This window comes from Anarhichas minor, unplaced genomic scaffold (assembly GCF_050575085.1).
Source record: "Anarhichas minor isolate MPS153535 unplaced genomic scaffold, ASM5057508v1 ptg000016l, whole genome shotgun sequence".
Lineage (NCBI taxonomy): Eukaryota > Metazoa > Chordata > Actinopteri > Perciformes > Anarhichadidae > Anarhichas > Anarhichas minor.
Window position 1 is genome coordinate 362,964 of NW_027466462.1, and position 19,945 is coordinate 382,908.

The 19,945-nt window shown below is 42.5% G+C and overlaps 1 protein-coding gene across 1 annotated transcript; it reads right to left on the minus strand.

The window, feature by feature from the left end:
* Positions 1 to 3,681: 3,681 nt before the first annotated feature.
* On the minus strand, positions 3,682 to 15,280 carry LOC142950708 (serine/threonine-protein kinase DCLK2-like). Its single transcript, XM_076092276.1, has 16 exons — positions 14,845 to 15,280; positions 12,269 to 12,490; positions 11,994 to 12,193; positions 9,253 to 9,379; positions 8,933 to 9,067; positions 8,713 to 8,801; positions 8,227 to 8,299; positions 7,984 to 8,089; positions 7,189 to 7,246; positions 6,541 to 6,660; positions 6,308 to 6,454; positions 6,041 to 6,174; positions 5,856 to 5,933; positions 5,662 to 5,758; positions 5,095 to 5,175; positions 3,682 to 4,943 (listed from the first exon to the last, which is right to left on the minus strand). Exons 1-16 carry the CDS (start codon positions 15,278 to 15,280, stop codon positions 4,818 to 4,820), a joined length of 2,229 nt encoding a protein of 742 aa, XP_075948391.1. The 3' UTR covers positions 3,682 to 4,817.
* Positions 15,281 to 19,945: the final 4,665 nt, after the last annotated feature.

Genomic DNA, 19,945 nt, shown 5'->3' on the forward strand with positions numbered 1-19,945 from the left:
AAATATGAATCTGTAGAGCAACTTCCTCTATAATTCAAAAAGGAAAAGCTTTAAGAGGTAACATTGACCCAATATTCTGCTCCAGTTATTCTTGTGCTAAACGTTTAACACAATAATAAACTAACTGATAATGATAACGTTGATGATCACAGCTGGAGGACGACAGTCAGAAAGACGACCAGGTTAACATGACGCCACAGCATCCGTTTTTATTTTCACAGTTGAACGCATCGCTTCTCGAATCCACACCAGGGTGAACCCTGATCCCAACAAACCAACATGTTTCATATCAACACACATCACATCACAAATCATTGTTAGCATTAAAACACGTCTCCTCGCACTTCAACTCTGGACTAGTTTTCCTAAAAGCATCTCTCAGTAAGAAGAAACACTCTGACGTCAAACAGCTGATTTAGATTTTACAATGCTCAAAGATAACACGTTTTAAATGTTCAGAGTTCAGTCTCGTCATTTGAGGAATTAGATTGTCTTAAAAATAATTTTTAGCCGATTGAACATAAATCAAGAGATTCCTTTCAGGAGAAGCAGCCCAGTTTGGTTCAAAATCCTAATTTCTCTACTTCACTTAATAAAAAATCAGTTCCTGTCTAAGATCAGGCCTGATGTGAAATGATCACACACACAAACACATTCTGCATTTGATAGAAACACACAAAGGGCCGAATAACTACAGCCACCCCGGGTCTGATCTCTGAAGTGATTTATTAGCTCCGCCCACCTGTGAATTAAAGCTGCATTCAAGTCCCAATGAAGTCACAGTTTGAGGGAGTTAGAAGTGTTTTTGAAGCTATCTTCAGCTCATTTTAATTTGTTCCTAAACAAAACATTAAATTAATATAGTTTAAAGTGTCACAATTATGCAACAAGATTTCAAAGAACATTGAAATATTCAGTTACAGTTGAGATAGTGTCCCATGGCGATAAAGCTGCAAACTCATTCAGTGTTTCACTGCTGGGCTCAATCCATTTTCTGACTCAACAGTTTGATTGAAATCTGCGTTTTTTTGCAGCTGATTTTGTCATTTTTCAGATATTTGAACACCGCTGCATGCAAGGAAAGAAACAAAACAGTTTCTTGGTACAGAACCAAACAGCAGATTGACTTACAGCGACGCATTCAACCAAGAAATGAACCAAAAACAAATTAAGTTGATAAAATGTGCTAAAACAAACAAAACGTACGATCTGGTTCTTCTTGTAGCAAACCGTGCATTAGCGTCACATGACAGTCAAAAGTAACACTGAACACTTTGGCTGCTCGTTGACCCAGGAGTGGCTGCACCGCTAACGCCAACAGAAGGCTCCTCGGTATAAAGCAAAGAGAAACAGAATTAAGACGACTGGGTTCATAGCAGGCATAGGAGGTCAAAGGCCGGGCCGGCGATTAGAAGAGACGACTTTCAGCAACTTTTTAACATCGATACTGTCGGCAATACATCGAAAATAATCACACAAAGCAAAATATGTGACATCAACAATGTTTGATCGATCCCGCCTTTTAAAAAGTACTTGTTTTAATGTTTTACACTGACATGACTCCGGTGAGTGTGATGCTGAATCTTTAAGTTACAGAACGCATTCAGTCCTTTGAAACGCCGCTTCCATTCTCCACAAACTCTTAATCGGCGGCTCCGGCCTAAAGGTCAAGGCCATGGAAAGGTGAGGTCATCAGGTCAGCGATTTATTCACTCGACATTTCACGTTTACTCTTCCTTTGATGCAGACGCACTAAACACTCATACTGAACCGCATGCTTTCCACATGATTTTTTTTTTAGGTTTAAACATTAACACTGTGGAGATCAAACACACACACACACACACATCTATCCTTCATCCTCTGATAACCAGAAACATCAACAGACGACGTGATGGATGTGTGGATGGAGCGACACGATTGATGGATGACCCACTAAAGTCACCTCTCAGCAGACACATGACCATATAAGGAAAGAGATCCGTCGTTGTCCGGTCCTTCCAGATCTACGAGGAGCTCAACTTTAAGGTGCAGAACTCCTTCATTAGTTCATCAACGTCCCTCAGAAACCTTGTTTTTATATTTGAATAAGGAGCTAAAACACATCAGTGGTGGAGGAAGTACTCGGATCCTTTACTGAAGTAAAAGTACCAACAACACGCTGTTTGATCCTTTGTTTTACAATGCATCATATTCTAAAAGTTCTTCATATGTTTTGTGTGTATGATTTTAATTTGTAAAGTAAATAAATGTAATGGAGTAAAAAGTACAATATTTCCTTGCGAATTTATAAGTAATGAAATGAGACTCAAGTAAAGTCCTGACACTGAAGTACAATGCTTTAATAAAAGTACTTCAGTGACATTCCACCACTGTGTATATTGTTTAATTGGCTCTTTTGGGAGAAAAACAAGGTTTTTTTGGGGATGCTGACGCATCACGTCTATGATGAGATTGTTTCTTTTCATTGTATTTATTTTTGTTCAGAACTGCTACTGTTCCCCTACTTCACAACTGACTCACACAGACAGACACCAACAGACAGAGTGGTATTTACAGTATTTACAACGTATTTTATCCTCTGGTATCTGCAGGCGGGAGGAGAGGCAGAGTTTGGATTGAAACACGCCCCTTTTTAAACTGTGAGGTTTAGAAGTCACTCAGTAAATCTGAGTTCCAAGTGGAAATCGGGCTGTAAAAACAACATTTTGTGGTTTTATGAGTCACATCTTTAACAAATTCTTGGTGAACAAGAACACAATTTGTCTTCTCTACAGAAATGGGTTCATCAGTGAGCTTTAGAGGTGGATATTTTGAACTGCCTCCACGCTTTACGTACAGACGGGTCATTTTTGGGACATTTTCTCACCCAAATCTTGGCAAGAAGGCAATCAATCAATATATGTTTTGCGAAAAATCTGTAAAAACCACAAAACAATGAGCCTCGTCTGTCTATACAGCCAATGACGAGTGCTGGGAGGTCTGAAGAGTGGAGCCTATGGAAGGAAAGGGCTGAGATTTAGGATATTAAGGAGTAATTCATCAGCAGCGTAAACAGGCACAGTACTGAAATATCTCCTCGGGGTTGGTGGGCGCCAAGTAGAAGAAATGAGAAACGTCCTTCAGGTCAGCGTGAAGGAGAGCTGGAGGGTAAAGGCAGGATACAGGGGACATTTCCCAGAATAAGTGGAAGACATCCTGGTCGCCAGCCGGCACGGGCTACTGAGAAAATAATGAAATGAGTCGCTAATATCCCTGTGGAAGCGGTTTGAGGTCTTTGTTAAGGGCCATTCTCAGGAAATGGGTCCAGTCCCAAGAGACACCGGGTGATGAAACACTTATGTATCCAATATCACTTTCATGGTCTCCCAGTGTTGATATGGTGCGTGTCCTTCAGGTAGCAGTGAGGCGACTTCATTAGGGTCTTGCCAACAATAAAATGGGACCCCATCTCTTGATGGAGCGCATCAAAGAAGATGTAAATACTTTCCAGTACAGCAGCAGAGGCGGGGCTTGTGAAAGTCTTCAGTAGATAGGATGCTGGTCTAGACCGAAGGCGAGGACAGTTTCCAGGAGATAATTGGAAGTGGCAATGGAGAACTTGAATTTGTTTTCAGTATAGCAAATGCTGAGTGTCCTAGACTAGAGGTGAGGAATCCTCTTCAGTCTCCAGTAGATGAAATGGACCAAGGAGAGGGGAACTCATTTGGTGTCAAGTTGAAGCAACACAGCAATTCTAGACTAGAGGCAAGGGAACTTGTTTGGTTTCCAGAAGATGAAACGGGACGTGTTCTGGACCAGATTTGAAGGAACTTGTTTATTTTCCAGTACATGCAAAGGACAATGTTTCAGACAAGAGTGTGGGAACTTATTTGGTTTCCAGTTGTTAAAAGGGGACATACTCTAGAGCAGATGATTTAAAGGAACGTATTCTTGACCAGAGGTGTGGGATTTCGGTTTCAAGTTGATTAAGGGGGACATATCCTGGACCACGTAATTTGAAGGAACTTGTTTGGTTTCCAATACATTTAAATGGGATACATTCTAGACCAAAGGGGGGTGATCTTGATGGTTTCCAGTTGTTGAAACAGAATTGATTCGAAGCCAGATATGAGAGAACTCATTTGGTTTCCAGTTGATAAAAAGGTATTTATTCTCGAATAAAGAGGTGAGGAAGCTTATTTGATTTTAAGTGAAAGAACAGGACGAGTTCTAGATGTTAAGGGAACTTGTTGGATTTCCAAAAAGACCAATTCTAGACCAGGTTTGATGGAACTTGTTAGATTTACAGTGGATTAAAAGAGGGAACTTGTTCAGTGTCCGGTAGATGAAAGAAGACGTTTTCTGGTTTTGTGTCCAGGCAACGGGAAACTTCTGGACCAGCAGTAACACAAGTAGATTGGACATATCCTAGACCAGAGGGGGTCAGGGAATTTGTTTGGTTTCCATGAGATGAAACGGGACCAATTCTAGACCAGAGCTGAAGGAAGGAGTTTTGAGGGAACAGTGGATGAACGGGGATCTATTGTAGACCAAGAATGAGGGAACATGTTTGGTTTCCAGTGGGTGGAAACAGGTCCTTCACTCGACCAGATGGTGGTTTGGCTTCCAGGAGATGAAACTCATTTGGTTTCCAAAAGATCAAACGGGACGTGTTCTACACTGAAGGTGATGAAAAAACAGGACAAGATCCGGACCAGATTTGAGGGAACTTATCTGGTTTCTTGGACAGATCTAGACCTTTATGGGGTTTCCGGTAGATCAAAAACAAAAAATCTGTTGTGTTTGGTTTCCAGTTGATGGAAGATCGATGTGATTTAAACCAGAGGTGAAGGAACTTGTTTGGTTTCCAGTATTGGGGATTCCTGCTCTGGGTCCAGTGCGTCTCCACCGGTCTGTTCTGCAGTGCTGCTCACAATGGTGGGGTCTACCGGAGCCTCATCCTGAACAAAGTTAACATAAGAGTACTCAGATTACTTTTCTTACTGTTAAGTTATAATTCAATATGCTTGTTTTTGTATGAGTTACTTAATAAATGTGGAAGTTTTGAAAATGTTGCTTAAAGAGACATTTTTTACACGTGTGTGATCTTACCGTCACCCAGGGGTGGGACAGGATCTCCTCGGCGGTGAATCGAGTGTCCACGTTCACCTGCAGCATCTGACTAATCAGCATCTGAGGAGCAGGTCATGTGACTGTTAGCAGCCGGCAGTAAACGGTCTGAATTCATATTCTACACATGGTGGCAGTTTCACATAAATGGTGTTTATGCCGCAGTCAATCATAGAAACTTAAAAACATTTAAGTGTTTTGATTTAATTATAATTAGACTGAGACAAAGTTCAATATGTTGTGTATATTCTAAATAAACATGGTTTATCAACAAAATCATGATTTAAATAAGAAAGTAAAACAATCTGAAGAGTTTCTGTGATAACAACTCACTAAGTACTCAAAAAGTATTCAACTAAAGTCAACCAGACAAACCAACAGCTTTATATGTTTAAAGAAAACTTAATTAAAAGACTAGTAGTCATGAATGGACAAACCAAACGCTGGCTCTACGTTTTTGTGTCGTAGAAGTTTCAGTTGGTTGCATTCTGTGACCTCACCACTAGATGGCGTCAGATCCTACACACTGGCCCTTTAAGCTGTCTTTACCTTGGCTGGGAGGCTGATGGTGTCCCAGTCCGGAGACGGAAACTCCAGCTTCCCTCTGAGGATCTGATCGAACAACTCCTCCTGGACATTATTCTCACTGAGGAGCGGAAGAAGAGCAGCAAACTTTTATGAATGAACTGGACCAAAAAGGACACTTTGACGTTGTGGATGACCCAAACCTTGTACACACTGACCTTCTAAATGGAGGGAATCCACACAGCAGGATGTAGGTGATCACTCCGGCCGCCCAGATGTCCACCTTCAGACCATAGCTACACACACACAGACACACACACACACACACACAGAGTTTCTTATTAAAGTGTCTGTTCACCCTCTTAGCTTAGCTTAGCTAGCACCCAGGAACTGATTTCCTCACCCGGTCTCGCCGATGATCTCCGGGGCGACGTACGTCGGCGTGCCACAGACGGTGTACAGCGGCCCCTCCACCACCGTCGCCAGACCAAAGTCGCCCAGCTTCAGCGACTTGGTGCCGTCTGGGTACTCGCACACCTGCAGCACACACAAGCACAACACTTCACAATACACACTCCGACTGAACAACACAAAAGAGTAGATCAACAGCATGTGTGTGTGTGTGTGTGTGTGTGTGTGTGTGTGTGTGTGTGTGTGTGTGTGTGTGTACCAGCAGGTTCTCTGGTTTGATGTCCCGGTGGACGATGTTCATGCGGTGCAGGTACTTGACTGCTCCGGACAGGTTGAACACCATGGCGCTGGAGTCTCGCTCGCTGTACTTGGTGGAGGAGGTGATGGCGTCGAACAGGTCGCCGCCCTGAAGGCGTGAAAATAGTAACGTAAATATTTCTTCATGTTCTCCGTCGCAAAGACGAACAGGAAGAAGAGAAGAAGAAGAGGCACCTTGACGAGCTCCATGACCAGGAACAGCTGACTGGGCGTCTCGTCCACCTCGATTAACTGGATGATGCTGGGATGTCGAACCCTCCGCAGCACCGCCACCTCATTTTCTATCAGGTGCTCCTGCTCTCACACACACACACACACACACACAGAGGAATAACTCTCAAAAGGTGCTAAAATGAATATTTTACCGTCTTCTTACATAGAATGACCACAGCTCTTCAGCTGGTTTGTTACTTCATGTCGTGTTGAGGTTTTTGCCGCGTTCACACAGCACCAGGCTGTTTGTTATTTTAAAGGAAGCCGGTCCCATGAAGCTACAAACTGACGGCCGACACGAGAAGCTGCATGACGGGCTATAAATCTAAATAGAGCTGGCCTCACCACTCACTTACAATACTAAATTTTATTACAATTTTTTACAATCGTTATTTATTTTTTAAATTTGTATTAATTCAATTTGTAAGAAAAGCGACATTTGTATTGGACCACATTTGTATTGGACGTGATGGAAGCTGCTCCTTCCTGATTGGCTGAAGGTTGAGTGTGGTTTAACGGTTCGGTTTAACTCTCGGTATAAGTTGGATCTGATTCATCTTTTATTTATAATTATCATAATAATGCAGGAGAATCATAATAATCTGTTACCTTCCCACAGCACCGAGCTTTATCGATGATCTTCAGAGCGTACTCCTGTCCTGTCGACCTGTCAATCAAAACACAACAGACACTCCCACAGCCGTCCATCAACCAGACAGACCTTCAGTAACTCTGGCTGCTGCTTCTAATTACTCTTTAACAATCATTAAGTTCATATTTCAGAAAATGATAAGAAAAGATTTATTAAATGACTGAGAAGTCTTCAAATGTCTTCTTTTGTCCGACCGACAGTCCAAAAAAACAAAAAAACTTGATGATATAAAACCGAGAAGCAGAAAATCCTCACGTTTGAGAAGCTGGAATCAGCAAATGTTTTGATTTTTTTATTGATCGATGACGAACAATTGTGTAAATTATTTTCTGTCAATTGACGGATCGTTTGAGTTTTAAAAATAACCCAAAAAATGACTTGAAGTTTGGAAACAATACAGATCTGACTTATTATTTAATAATTCATTTTTTAATATATTTTTTTAATCAAAACTTTTAATAATCGCAGAAAAATCTGCTTTTTTAAAGGGACTCTGGTGCTCAGAAACAATACCGCTTCTGTCCACAGGGGGCGCCAGAATCAACACAACATGAATGTGCCTTTAAAATAAAGATGTCTGTTCAACATGTGCATCTATCTTGTATTATTATTATTTATTGATTTACAGATTTGTATGTTGCTTGTTATTGTTTTAGTTTCATGTATTTATTTTTGCTATGTTTTCCGTCGTTGTCTGTACGGTTAACACACTGATATACACATTAATGAAGTGTCTCACTGACGCTCCTCACCTCTCCACGCACTCTTTCACCACCGCAAAGTTTCCGTCTCCGATCACTTTACCGACTTTGTACTTGTCGCTGATGGTGGAGGAGGAAACGGAGCGATTCCCGTTCACTGTGAGGAGGAGAAGAAGAGGAGGAGGAGGAGGAGACATCTTTAGTTTGTTTTAAGGGCTCTTCAGTCTGTTCTTGAGATCAACACACACACACACACACACACACACACACACACACACACACACACACACACACCTTCAACGACGGTGTCATCGGGCTGCTCAGCCTCTCCGTTCACATCTGTGGAGGAAGCACGACGAGGAGAGACCTTCAGAGTAAAACAAAAGAAGATTTAGTCTTATTTTGAAGGGAATCAGAAAGAGAGAAAAGAACGAGTCTCTGATTCAAGATTTAAATAAATACATTAAATAAGTCAGCTGATGAAGACACAAGTTATAATTTATAATTTGGAATTACACAACTAATATTTGTTTTTTGTTTGCATCAGCATTTCTTATAAATCCAAAGATTAAGATCCGTTAAAAAAAAACTACACAAACTGTAATAAATATTAAAATTTTAATTTATAGTTATATATTTATAACGTATTACATGAGATTTGGCTTAAAGTTAAACATATTAATAAAACATATTTAAAACATTTAAAATGTTTATCATGATATTTGAAGAACCGAGCCGTTACTGCTAAAAACAATCAGTCGATCGATGGACGGATCTGACCTTGAGGCTGCGTCGTGTCCCGGGGCTGGTGGGGGAGGGGCTTGACCTGGACGGCTTCACAGCTGACTGCGATCCTGAGGCCTCATTGGCTACATACACACACACACACACACACAGACAAGAGAAACGATCCATCTGATTGGTCAAAAACAATCCGCTCATCACACCTGTAGAAACATTTCCGGCTCATGTAGAGCAGTGACTTCCTGTTGGTTCACACCTGGACCAGGTGACCTCGTTCTGGAGAGGCCTTTGGGAGGAGTCTTAGAGGACAGGCTGGGGCTGCTAGGGGTTTTGGGAGTTGTAGTTTTGGGATTGGGATGGGCGGTAGGGCGAGGTACCTTGACTCTGCATTCTGGAGAGAGAGAGAGAGAGAGAGAGAGTGTGGTGGTTATTATCAGAACTTTATGGTGTGTTTTAATGCTTAAGACAGTAATGTGTGTGTGTGTGTGTGTGTGTGTGTGTGTGTGTGTGTGTGTGTGTGTGTGTGTGTGTGTGTGTGTGAGCGTGTGTGTGTGTGTGAGCGTGTGTGTGTCTCACCGCTAACGAAAGCCGGTGTCTTGCTGCACTGTGTGAGCACAAAGTCGTCCTGAGCGTAGCGGAACTTCTCCGGCCCGCACGCCATGAACACGTCGTCATCCCCGAAGAAGTCCTGCAGACAGGTCAGCTACACACACACACACACACACACACACACACACACACACACACACACACACACACACACACACACACACACACACACTGAATAATCAACCTTTAGGAAACAGTGCCGTGACGTACACACACGTGTGAGTGTGACTAGACAGACGACAGATGGACTCACAGAAACAAACTGATCTCTGAGAAATGTCTTGAGCATTAAAATACAAATTGTGCATCAAAACAGACAGAGAGAGTGAGAGAGAGTGAGAGAGAGTGAGAGTGAGAGACAGACAGAGAGAGAGAGATAGATCCTCAATATTACCTTAAACAGTGAGACGAAAAATCGGGAATTGAACCGGGGACTCGCTGCCCACAGCGCTTGTGTCCAAATTCATCGTATTTTAAAAGCTAATATTCAGTTTTTTTATCTAAAATCTGAATCTGAAAAGTAACTGAAGCTGTAAAATAGATGTAGTGGAGTAGAAGGTACAACGTTCCTCTTAAAGTAGAAGAGTAGAAGTATAATATACTACGTTACTACAAGCTGGTTTCTATGCTAAGCTAACTGGCTGCAGATTTAACAGACCGATGAATTCTTTAATAAAGATGAAAGTCGTACTAACAAAGGATTTGAATGAGTTGTTTGAGAGAAACCGGTGTTTTTACACAACTTGACACCTTCTGTCCTTTCCTTCCTCTTCCCTCAGGCTCTCCCCTCCTTTCCTCTTCCTCCATCCCTCCTTTCCTCTCTCCTTTTGTCCTTGATTTCACCTCCTTTAGTGCTTGATTTAACCTCCTCTCTCCAATCGCTTCGACGCCTCAGGAACTGCAGTCTGTGATTGTGTGTGTGTGTGCGTTTGTCCTCCCTTCGTCCTTTCAGTTTGTGCAGCCACTTCCAGCAGAGGGACGAAAACCCCATCACACACACACACACACACACACACACACACACACACACACACACACACACACACACACACATTGACACTGCAGTGTGGTCACCATGGTAACCAGCCACCCTGTCCTTGCTTCTCTCTCTCACACACACACACACACACACACAGTTTCATTCAGACTGACGGAGTCTGAAAGCCGTCTGAGGCAGACAAAGAATAAAAGCCTTCATTAAGACGCGCTGCCTTCAAAATAAAAGCCTCCATTTAGAGTAAACTAATCGGTATTTTAGATTTTTTTTTCACACAGTTCTGCCATCAAAATATGAACTCAATATTCACTTCTTGAAACAACACTAGAAACTAAATGAAACCAACAAATGCAGCTAAATGAAGGTCTGCAGATAACTCAACGTTATTGATTAAAGGTTTCATGATATAAAATCTAAAGAACAAAGTTACATTCAACATGAGCTTAGTATTTATCAGTAAGAACCATTTAAAAAATAAAAGAATAAGAAAGCTGAAGCGTTCTAATGTAATGGATGCTTTTATTTTGAAGGCAGCACACAAGGCCGACGCTGCTGCACAACGTGTAGATGTGTAGGTGTGTAGTGTTGTGTGTTTGTTGGTGGACGCTGATGTTTGAATCTGAGCTGCAACAACTTTAATTCAGTCACAGCGACTCTTTATTCAGCTCATTGTGTCGCAGCCGACAACCTTATCTGTACCTTCAAAGAGTGTGTGTGTGTGTGTGTGTGTGTGTGTGTGTGTGTGTGTGTGTGTGTGTGTGTGTGTGGTAAAAATAGCCACCAGTTAACGTGTGTTACGTTTTAAATCCTCAACTCTGTATGAGTTACATAAAAGAGTTTCAGGAGGATCAGAACTCATTCAGAGTTACACAAATGTACTTTAGCCGACTGTCGCAGTTCCGGGGCTTTAAAACAGACAGACGCTGTATTTCACTAAAAGTACCAAATATTAAGCTTCAAAAGAGACTCGGCTCCCTGGAAACTAAAAAAGGAAAGCTTATCGACGCTCCTTTATGCATACATACATCCTGATATTCAGCAAACCAGCAGGGATTTTATAATAAAGTGCAGTGATATGATTCTTTACACTCAGCCTGTGTTCTCTGATTCTACTTCAGTTTAGGGCTGAGCGGTTAACATCATCATCATATATACATTATATATATATATATATATATAGATATATACTGTATATATATACAGTATATTCTCCCATTGTGTTGTGGACTATAGCTTTGAACCCTCTAGTCGCCATATTACTTTTTGGCCATCGCCATCTTGGTTTTAGGCCGTCGCCATTTTGGTTTCTGGCGGTCGCCATCTTGTTTTTTTTGCAACCAGAGGTGACACGAGAGGGCGGAGCCAGGTTCAACCAATCGCTGGATGTCAGTTTTTATAAACAACTACAGGCTTAAAGCGTAATCTCTCTTCTTTTAACCCTAAAACAAAAGCATAAAATACCTCGTTAACACCAATTAGTTTGGAATCATTCATTTGTATGAGAACAACAGTTTTACCCGTTTGTGAAAAGAGGAATTACAAAAGCAGAAGTCTGTGCGGTAAAGTATTGTGAACAATAGTTTATGTATTTCCTGCTCCTGTTTGATTGTTGAATGTCCAAATGAAACCAAAACCTGTTTCTCCATCTGATCTCATATCAATGTGAAGAACTTTAAAGCTGATCCGCCAAAGACTCAAAACATCTTCTCACCTGTTTCCCATCCAGCGTGTACAGCCTCTTCACGGCCCCGGAGTCCAGCTTGATGGCCTCCGTGATGTCGGCGAGCACCTGATTGTAGGAGTGCGCCGTCTTCTTGTTCAGCAGGATCCTCACCGCCTTGCGAGGCTTCACGCCGCTGCGGATCACCGTCACCAGCTTGGGCTTGATGAAGTCTTTGCTCTCTCTGCTCTCTCTGCCCTCACGGCTCTCACGGCCCTCGCGGCTCTCACGGCCCTCGCGGCTCTCACGGCCCTCGCGGCTCTCACGGCCCTCGCGGCCCTCGAGGCGTTCTTTGGAGGAGCCGGCGGCGGTGCTCGCCGACACCCCTGCGGACACCGTGGAGGGCCGACTCAAGCTCGAGCTCGCGGCTCCAGCTCCAGCTCCAGCTCCAGCTCCGGCACCGGCACCTGGCTTCCAGCTCTGGACGGAGATCTTAGTGTAGTCGACCTTTCGGTACGGCTCGTTGGAGGCACAAACGTAGCACTCACCTGAGCAGAGAGAGAGAGCGGGAAGAACCAGTTATACTACTGTTTATCTGACAGAATACTGTATGAAGTAAAACATCATTTAGTTTCATGTTCAAGCATTCAGAGATGGTGGGCTCAACAGCTGGCTGAAACACAGACCAGCAGAGCAACATGGACTGTTGTTAAAGACCAGGACAGATAGGACAGATGGGACCGATAGGACAGATGGGACCGATGGGACAGATGGGACCGATAGGACAGATGGGACCGATGGGACAGATGGGACCGATGGGACCGATGGGACAGATGGGACCGATGGGACAGATGGGACCGATGGGACCGATGGGACCGATAGGACAGATGGGACCGATAGGACAGATGGGACCGATGGGACAGATGGGACAGATGGGACTCTAACCATTAAAAAAAAGAAGATCTTTTGATTAAACATCTGAAATAAATAAATAGGACCGGGCGATAATTCGATATGATCATTTTCAATGGAATCATATCGTGATGAAATATATATCGTGATACACAATGACGTCGTCTAAATTCATAATAAGAACATACTAACTAAATTTTATAGATAGTCTGATTATTTTGCACTAAAGTTCTAAATAAAATAATAAATATAAAAGGATTGATATCGTGATATGCATCATTATGGAGATATGAAATCAATTATATCGTGATATGTAAAAGAAGTCTAGGAAATTTGAATTTCTACGTAAACTCCAACATCCACCTTTCTTAAAGTTGATCACTTAATCGTACAAACTTGCCTGGAAACAAAATCTAAATGCATAAACGGTATTCTTTACTATCTGTAAGTCACCTATGTTTCCCTCTCTGGCAGCTTCTGTTTGGAGTTTATTAATTCCACGAAGCGCTTGAAGAGTGATGCATCTCTGGCTGAACGGCTTCCTGGCTCTCACACTCATTAGTGGAGATTACAACCAGTCACACATCAATATTGATGTTAGACAGAGAGGAGGAGCCGACCGGACGTTACAGTGGTTACATTATAGAGAAATGAACATTTATATCTGAGATTCAGAGTCACTGTCAGACAAAATCTCCAGAATATAGCATGATATGAATGGACAGTGAATTCCACTGTTGTATAAAATGTTTTTAAAGTTTGATTTTCAATATAAAAGCATTTTGAGAACATACTTCCTCTTAAAATAAGATAATTTTAACGTGGGATCCCTGTTAAGGAAAGATTAAATGGTGGATGGAAGATGTATAGAAGGTATAAAGTTGATATTATTTGCATCGTGACTTCAGTATGTATCTGACGGTATCTGTGTATATATCATGAACTTATGATGTGCAGAAATAAATAACTCAAGTGGGTTTGCAGAGAGGAAGGAGACAGTGAGGAAGTTTAGAGGACGGATCGATTGATTGATGGATGGAGAGAGTGACAGGTAGTCTGGATGATCTGGACTCAGTGGTAGAGGACTGTGATGTAATGTTACAGTACGCCAGACGTCCATTGATTCCTATGAGAGACGGTTCAGGCAGAGTGACAACGCAGTTCTTTACTTAAAGGCAGCAAAGACAGAAAACTTTGGTGTTTTCTTCAGTCATTAATAAACCATCAGACAGATCTGACAGTGGGCACCTTGAATGGCAGTAGCTTTACTTTAACAAAGACACCTCGATATATTCAAATTTCAGTTTTGCGAGACAGTTTTCTTGCATAAATAAGTGTCGAGTTGTCCCGATTATCTGCTGCGCAAAGGATTGTGGGTCAGAATAGCCAGAAAAGCATGCTGGAGAAATGCGACCGGATGTAGTGTAGTGGTGTTTTTGGCAAACTGCATTTGACATCCTACGTATTGGGACACAGTAAATGTGTTTGTAATATTGTAAATAGTATGGTAGTCTGGGTATTGGAACGCACAGACTGGACAACGCCGTGGTAGAGACCTGTCAATCACCGTGTAGCCCCGCCCTAAAGCATCCCCTGCTTTATGGTCTGTGTGACTCTAAATGGACCATAATGTACTAAATGAACATCATGCTGTATTGAAGAAGACTTGAAACTAGAGATTGAGACCATAAACTCATGTTTACAATGTTTACTGAGGTAATAAATCAAGAGAGAAGTAGAGTCATTTTCTCATAGACGTCTATACAACCAGAGGAGTCGCCCCCTGGTGGACACTAGAGAGAATGCAGGTTTAACACATGAAGCTTTGACTTCACTTTTTAACCCAATCCTAAGGGCCGGACGAAGACGTTCCTTCTAACCACAGGGAGCGTACATTGTGCGATAGTCAGAATGTTGAACTGTTACTTTAAGGGAAGAGAGGGAATTAACTGCGAGAAAGGCAGAGTAAAGAGAAAGCCGTGAGTCCTACCTTCCCCCAGCTCGTCCATGCTGGTGATCTTCTTGGTGCCATCAATCGTGTAGATCGACCGCACCCCTTGTGGCAGATGCAAGTTATCCGCCAAAGAGCGCGTGAGCTCCATCAGCAGCGCATCGTAGGAGCGGAACCGGTCGCTGGAAACGGCGTACACCAGACCCTTGAAGTACCGATCTCCGTTGCGGTAGAACCGGACCTTTTTGGCCCGTTTCTCCGAGGTGAGCGCCTGCAGGGTTCGGGTCCGGTAGTAGCTGCAGTTGGCGCTGTGGGCGGGGCTAGGGACCAGGCTGCTGCCCCGGGAACTGGGTCCAGACCCGCCGCCGCCTGTGCTGGCGGTGGAGTGGTCTCTCTTGGTGCGGGTGGAGCGTCCCCGGCGGACCTTATCGCGTTCGTCAAAGTGCTCCAGCTCGAGTGTCTTACTCAAAGACATGGTGAATACCGGTCCAGTAGCGTTAAACAGAGTCCCTGCTACATAAGATTCATCTTCCAACAACCATAAACCGTGACTCTTATCCTGGTTACCTGGCTTCTAGCTTGTTAGAGCTTGAGTTTGGTGACTCTGTAGCCTTTTGTAGACACAGTCATCTGGTTGTAGTCCTCAAAATGTGGTTTTTAATTCTCAAAAACCCAGCTGTAATCCCTTTGGTGGTCAGACTTCTACTAGTCCAGTTGCACCACTGAACCAGTTTGAAGAAGAGTTGGTATCTGGTTCTGGTTGTTGTACCTTTTTAGTTTAACTGAAGTTTACGAGTAAAAAGGTAGTAGATGTAGCTCCAGTGTCAGATAACGCTGTTGTAAATCCAGTGGTATCGTATTTCAACTTTATGTAATACTATGAACAGCCCTTTGTCCACATGTAGGTATTTAATTTATGCTTTAATCCGGAGAGACCAGGTGGAGGTTCTTGCTAAAGGCTGCTTCGACGGCTGTAGATGGACACTATCCGTCTTAGTGGAACCAAAACTCTCTACTTGATTTGAATGTGCCCTCACAGTGACCTTCCTGCAGTACCCTGGCTGTGCAGACCTGGTACAAGTCCGTGGAGTCCCAGCAGTGCAGCTGGTGCAATGGTTGGTAGTCCTGATATCTTCTTGGTTTTGGGGGTTTTCTGTCTCCTCAACACTCCTCCATCACTGACAAAAACAAAAGAAGATAATCATGGTTTTACTGATGAGATAGATGTGATACATATGCAGCCTTCACACATCTCTGGTGCAGAAAGAGAGGAAGGTTTAATAGGTACTGAACGCAGGCTTGCTTTTAATTAAGGTTTAATTTTGAGCACAACACACAGACTTCATGCATGAACATTATTCATATTTCACAGCCAAATCAAACATGCAAAAAGAGGTTGCAAGTGAAATGCACCCACCATATTTTCGTGAAATTAAATATCCTTTAAAGGCCAGAGTGAGAGATCCTCATTGATTTGCATGCACATTAAAATGTACCTGAAGCCAGACTGTGAGCTGGTGCATCACGTGGTTATGAAACCTCAAAGCTCTAAACCCTGATAGAGAATGCTCTTCATCCGCCCGAACGCTGCTAAGCCGAGCTGACAGCGCCATTCAAACGGAGAGGGAGGCACCTACCGATAATGCCGTGGAACCGGTTTTGTTGCTATGGAGGCTCCTCCTGCAGTGTTCCGGTCTGTTCCGGTGGATCCAGGCGGGACTGCACCGCGAACTCCGACCCGGTCCGAGCCGGTCCGCTAACCCGGGATTCAGGGATGCTGCAGGAGGCTCAAGCTACACCGGAGGAGGAGGACCGGGATGCACCGAGACGAGCGGCGGACAGCAGCATGGCCGCTGCAGCAGAGGGAGGAGAGAGAGGGAGGAGAGACCGGCTGCACTGTGCACACCCCCTCCCTTCTCCTCCCTCATACGTGATGACAGCCTCTCTCTCTCTCTCTCTCTCTCTCTCTCTCTCTCTCTCTCTCTCTCAATTCAATTCAATTCAATTCAAATTTTGCTTTATTGGCATGAAAGTTTAAAAAAAAAACAATATTGCCAAAGCATCAAAAAATTAAACATACAGTAACATCAATACACAACAATATCAATATAACAATAATATTAATGCAACATCTCATAAAGTGGTGTGAGACAGAGCCCCCATTGCTCCCACGTTACCTGTAGACCACCGCAGCTCTCTGACACCGAAGCAAAGGGAGGAGCGAAGTGAGAGAGAGAGATCCATGGATAGATAGATCTCTCTCTCTCTCCGTCTCTCTCCCAATTCAACCCAAACTCAGATCTGCTCCGTTGGCATGAACGCCCAGGAACGGCATCGCCAAAGCGTCACCTGCTGTCCCTCAGGTTGTGGCATGTTAGTACATACTGGGCAGCAGGTCTGCCCTCTCTCCTTCTCCTAGGAGGACTTTTCATTTTGAGATATCACTCAATTTTTTAAAATCTGAAATCACAGAGTCAAATTTGTTTAGGTAGATGTTCCTAATTTTATGGAATGTTTTGCATTTTAGGAGGAAGTGCATCTCCGTCTCAACCTCACCGGTCCCACAGTGACCACATGTTCTGTTCTCTCTTGGTTGCCATGACTTTTTGTGTCGTCCTGTTTCAATCTCCAGTTTGTGGTCACTGAGCCTCTGTCTCTCTCTCTCTCTGTGTCTCTCTCTCTCTGTACTTGGTGAGGTTCTGTCTCTGCTTTATATCTCTGACTGTAGAGATACTCTGCCAATACATAGTCTCTCTCTAGGGCCAGATAACATTCCAGTCTGCTTTGGCCCCCAGTTTCCTCTCTCCAGTGCTCCAGATAGGCTTCTTTACATCTCGCTGGTCCCCGTGTGTGTCCCTCTCTCTCTCTCTCTCTCTCGCTCTCTCTCTCTCTCTCTCTCTCTCTCTCGCTCTCTCTCTCTCTCTCTCTCTCTCTCTCTCTGTGTCTGTCTGTCTGTCTGTCTGTCTCTCTCATTAAATTTGCTATTATTACTTCAACTATATCCGACTCCACCTGTAGAAGCACAAGTACTTCTACTTCTGTAGTAATGTATAAAGTACTAATATACTGCTTTACTATGGCTTGTGTTACCACCAGCAGGGATTGTAATAACAACAGATGCAACATCAATATTTAAAATAATAATTTGACAAAAGGTTACAAAACAGACTTTAAAAGCAATTGAGAGCCAAAGCTAATAAATAAATGATAATAAGTTACTATAATGTCTGAAGTAATAAATAATTCTCCTCCATTAGCGAGCTAATTATCTGATGAGGCTGTGATTAAATATGTGTTAAAGGCGCGGCTGTTGATATTAACTGATGTTCGTTTATAACTTTGAGTTAAATGTCGGCTTCATTAGCTCATCACAGATATATTTAGGTATTTATTTAGAAATGACGATCAGACGATATATTGTTTTTTAAATCGATATCAGTCATTCCAGTTCCAGTAGATCGTGTTGATGATTAGTGACGATAGAGACACCGATTTAATATTATCAATGGCATCATAATCAAGTGAAATAATAATAATGTGTATTGTTTGGCAAATTAATGACAAGTAATTTCAATAAACTTTAACTTAATTCAATTGTTTATTTTGGAAATTATATTAATTCTCTCTGTTGATGATAGATAATTATTAAATATGAATCTTGAGTCTGGGGACGATTATCTTAGAATAAAGACTGACAGCAGGCCAAGAAATAATCTGACACACAAACAAACACAAACAAACAAACACATATAAAACACAAACACACAGTCTGGATAAAACACGACGTGTTAATTAGTGCTTCCTGTTTTTCAACACTTTAGATTAATTAAATGTTGTTAAATCTTCTTCTGTAGGAGTCAGGGCTCTTATTGTGAAACATTGATGGAGACGCCCCACCCTTCCTCAGTGAGTGGGGGGGCGAGGGAGCGACAGCTGGGACCCTGGGACCCCCCCCCCCCCCCCTTAACCGTCAGCCAAACCAGTGAACCATTCATCCCAATATGACGTGTGAACAAACCTTTATGTTCCCGTAGACATGAACCAATACAGTTCATATGAAACAACATATTAAGAGCTTCATGAGGGCGTTTCTGGTCTCATTTGAGGTGAAAAGGTTTTCCTTTCATCTTTGTGAATAAAGACAAACGAGAAACATTGTTTAGTATAAAGAGAAGTAACCAGAGTCTTACTGTCAGTCCTTCAGATAAAAGAGAGAGATGGTCTAACCCAAAAGAAACGCACTCACACTCACACTCAAGGTGGGCCGCCCCACCTTGAGCCACAACAAATAAAATAAATAGTAATAAATTATACAAATTGTCAATATTTGTTTTTGAAATATGGAATCACCCACATGTGTAAAATATGATATCTGTGGTAAATATATGCTGTTCCTGTATTTTCAGTGTTATTTGTGCTTTTATTGCTACAAACAGATTATAATAAATGTTGCACGAGCATCTATTGTCGGATGTCTGCAGCTCAGTTGTGACGTCACTTTGTGTGGCGCGTGAAGGACTCCCTGTGGTCTGTGTTTGTTTTCCTCCACTAGATGTCACCACATCATCATCATCATCTTCACCTTCATTTAGTTTCCTCTCTGCAGACTCACTGAGGCCTGTGAGGCTGATTAGAGATGATGAAGAATAATGTGATTATGATTTATTACTTCACTTCAATCTACTTTTTATTTGTTTGTTGTTTGAACACAGCTTCCTGTGACACGTCCACACCACGACCTGTGAGTACATTTACAGTTTATATTCATCGTCGACCAGTGTTCACACCACGGGAGCTTTGTGTGTGTGTGTGTGTGTGTGTGTGTGTGTGTGTGTGTACACAAAATACAAAGAAAGATGACAAACAGGGTTTATATCAGAGAGATAACCGGTAGTATAAATGTGTTTTCCTTTCTATAAAGCTTTTTCTGCTCATTATGAAAGATAATTTCCTTTTGTTGAGCAGATCTGAAACAAGCCGCGACTCTTCAACTGCCTCATTTATCTCTCACCTTCAATCTACATTCAGACCCTGATTTAATATATTTATATATGTATATATATGTATATGTATATGTATATAATGTTGAAAGAGGATCTAAAGTGAGGTAAAACGTTTCCATCAGCTGTGATGTTTCTGT

Bases quoted from the DNA above. Each gene is read 5' to 3' on its own strand.
- LOC142950708 (XM_076092276.1), bottom strand. From the start codon at position 15,280: ATGTCTTTGAGTAAGACACTCGAGCTGGAGCACTTTGACGAACGCGAT. The intron at 8,300-8,712 runs GTCAGATCCGTC...TTTACTCTGAAG, and splicing joins GGACACGACGCAGCCTCAAG to GTCTCTCCTCGTCGTGCTTC. The intron at 4,944-5,094 runs GTAAGATCACAC...AACTTTGTTCAG, and splicing joins TGTCCCACCCCTGGGTGACG to GATGAGGCTCCGGTAGACCC.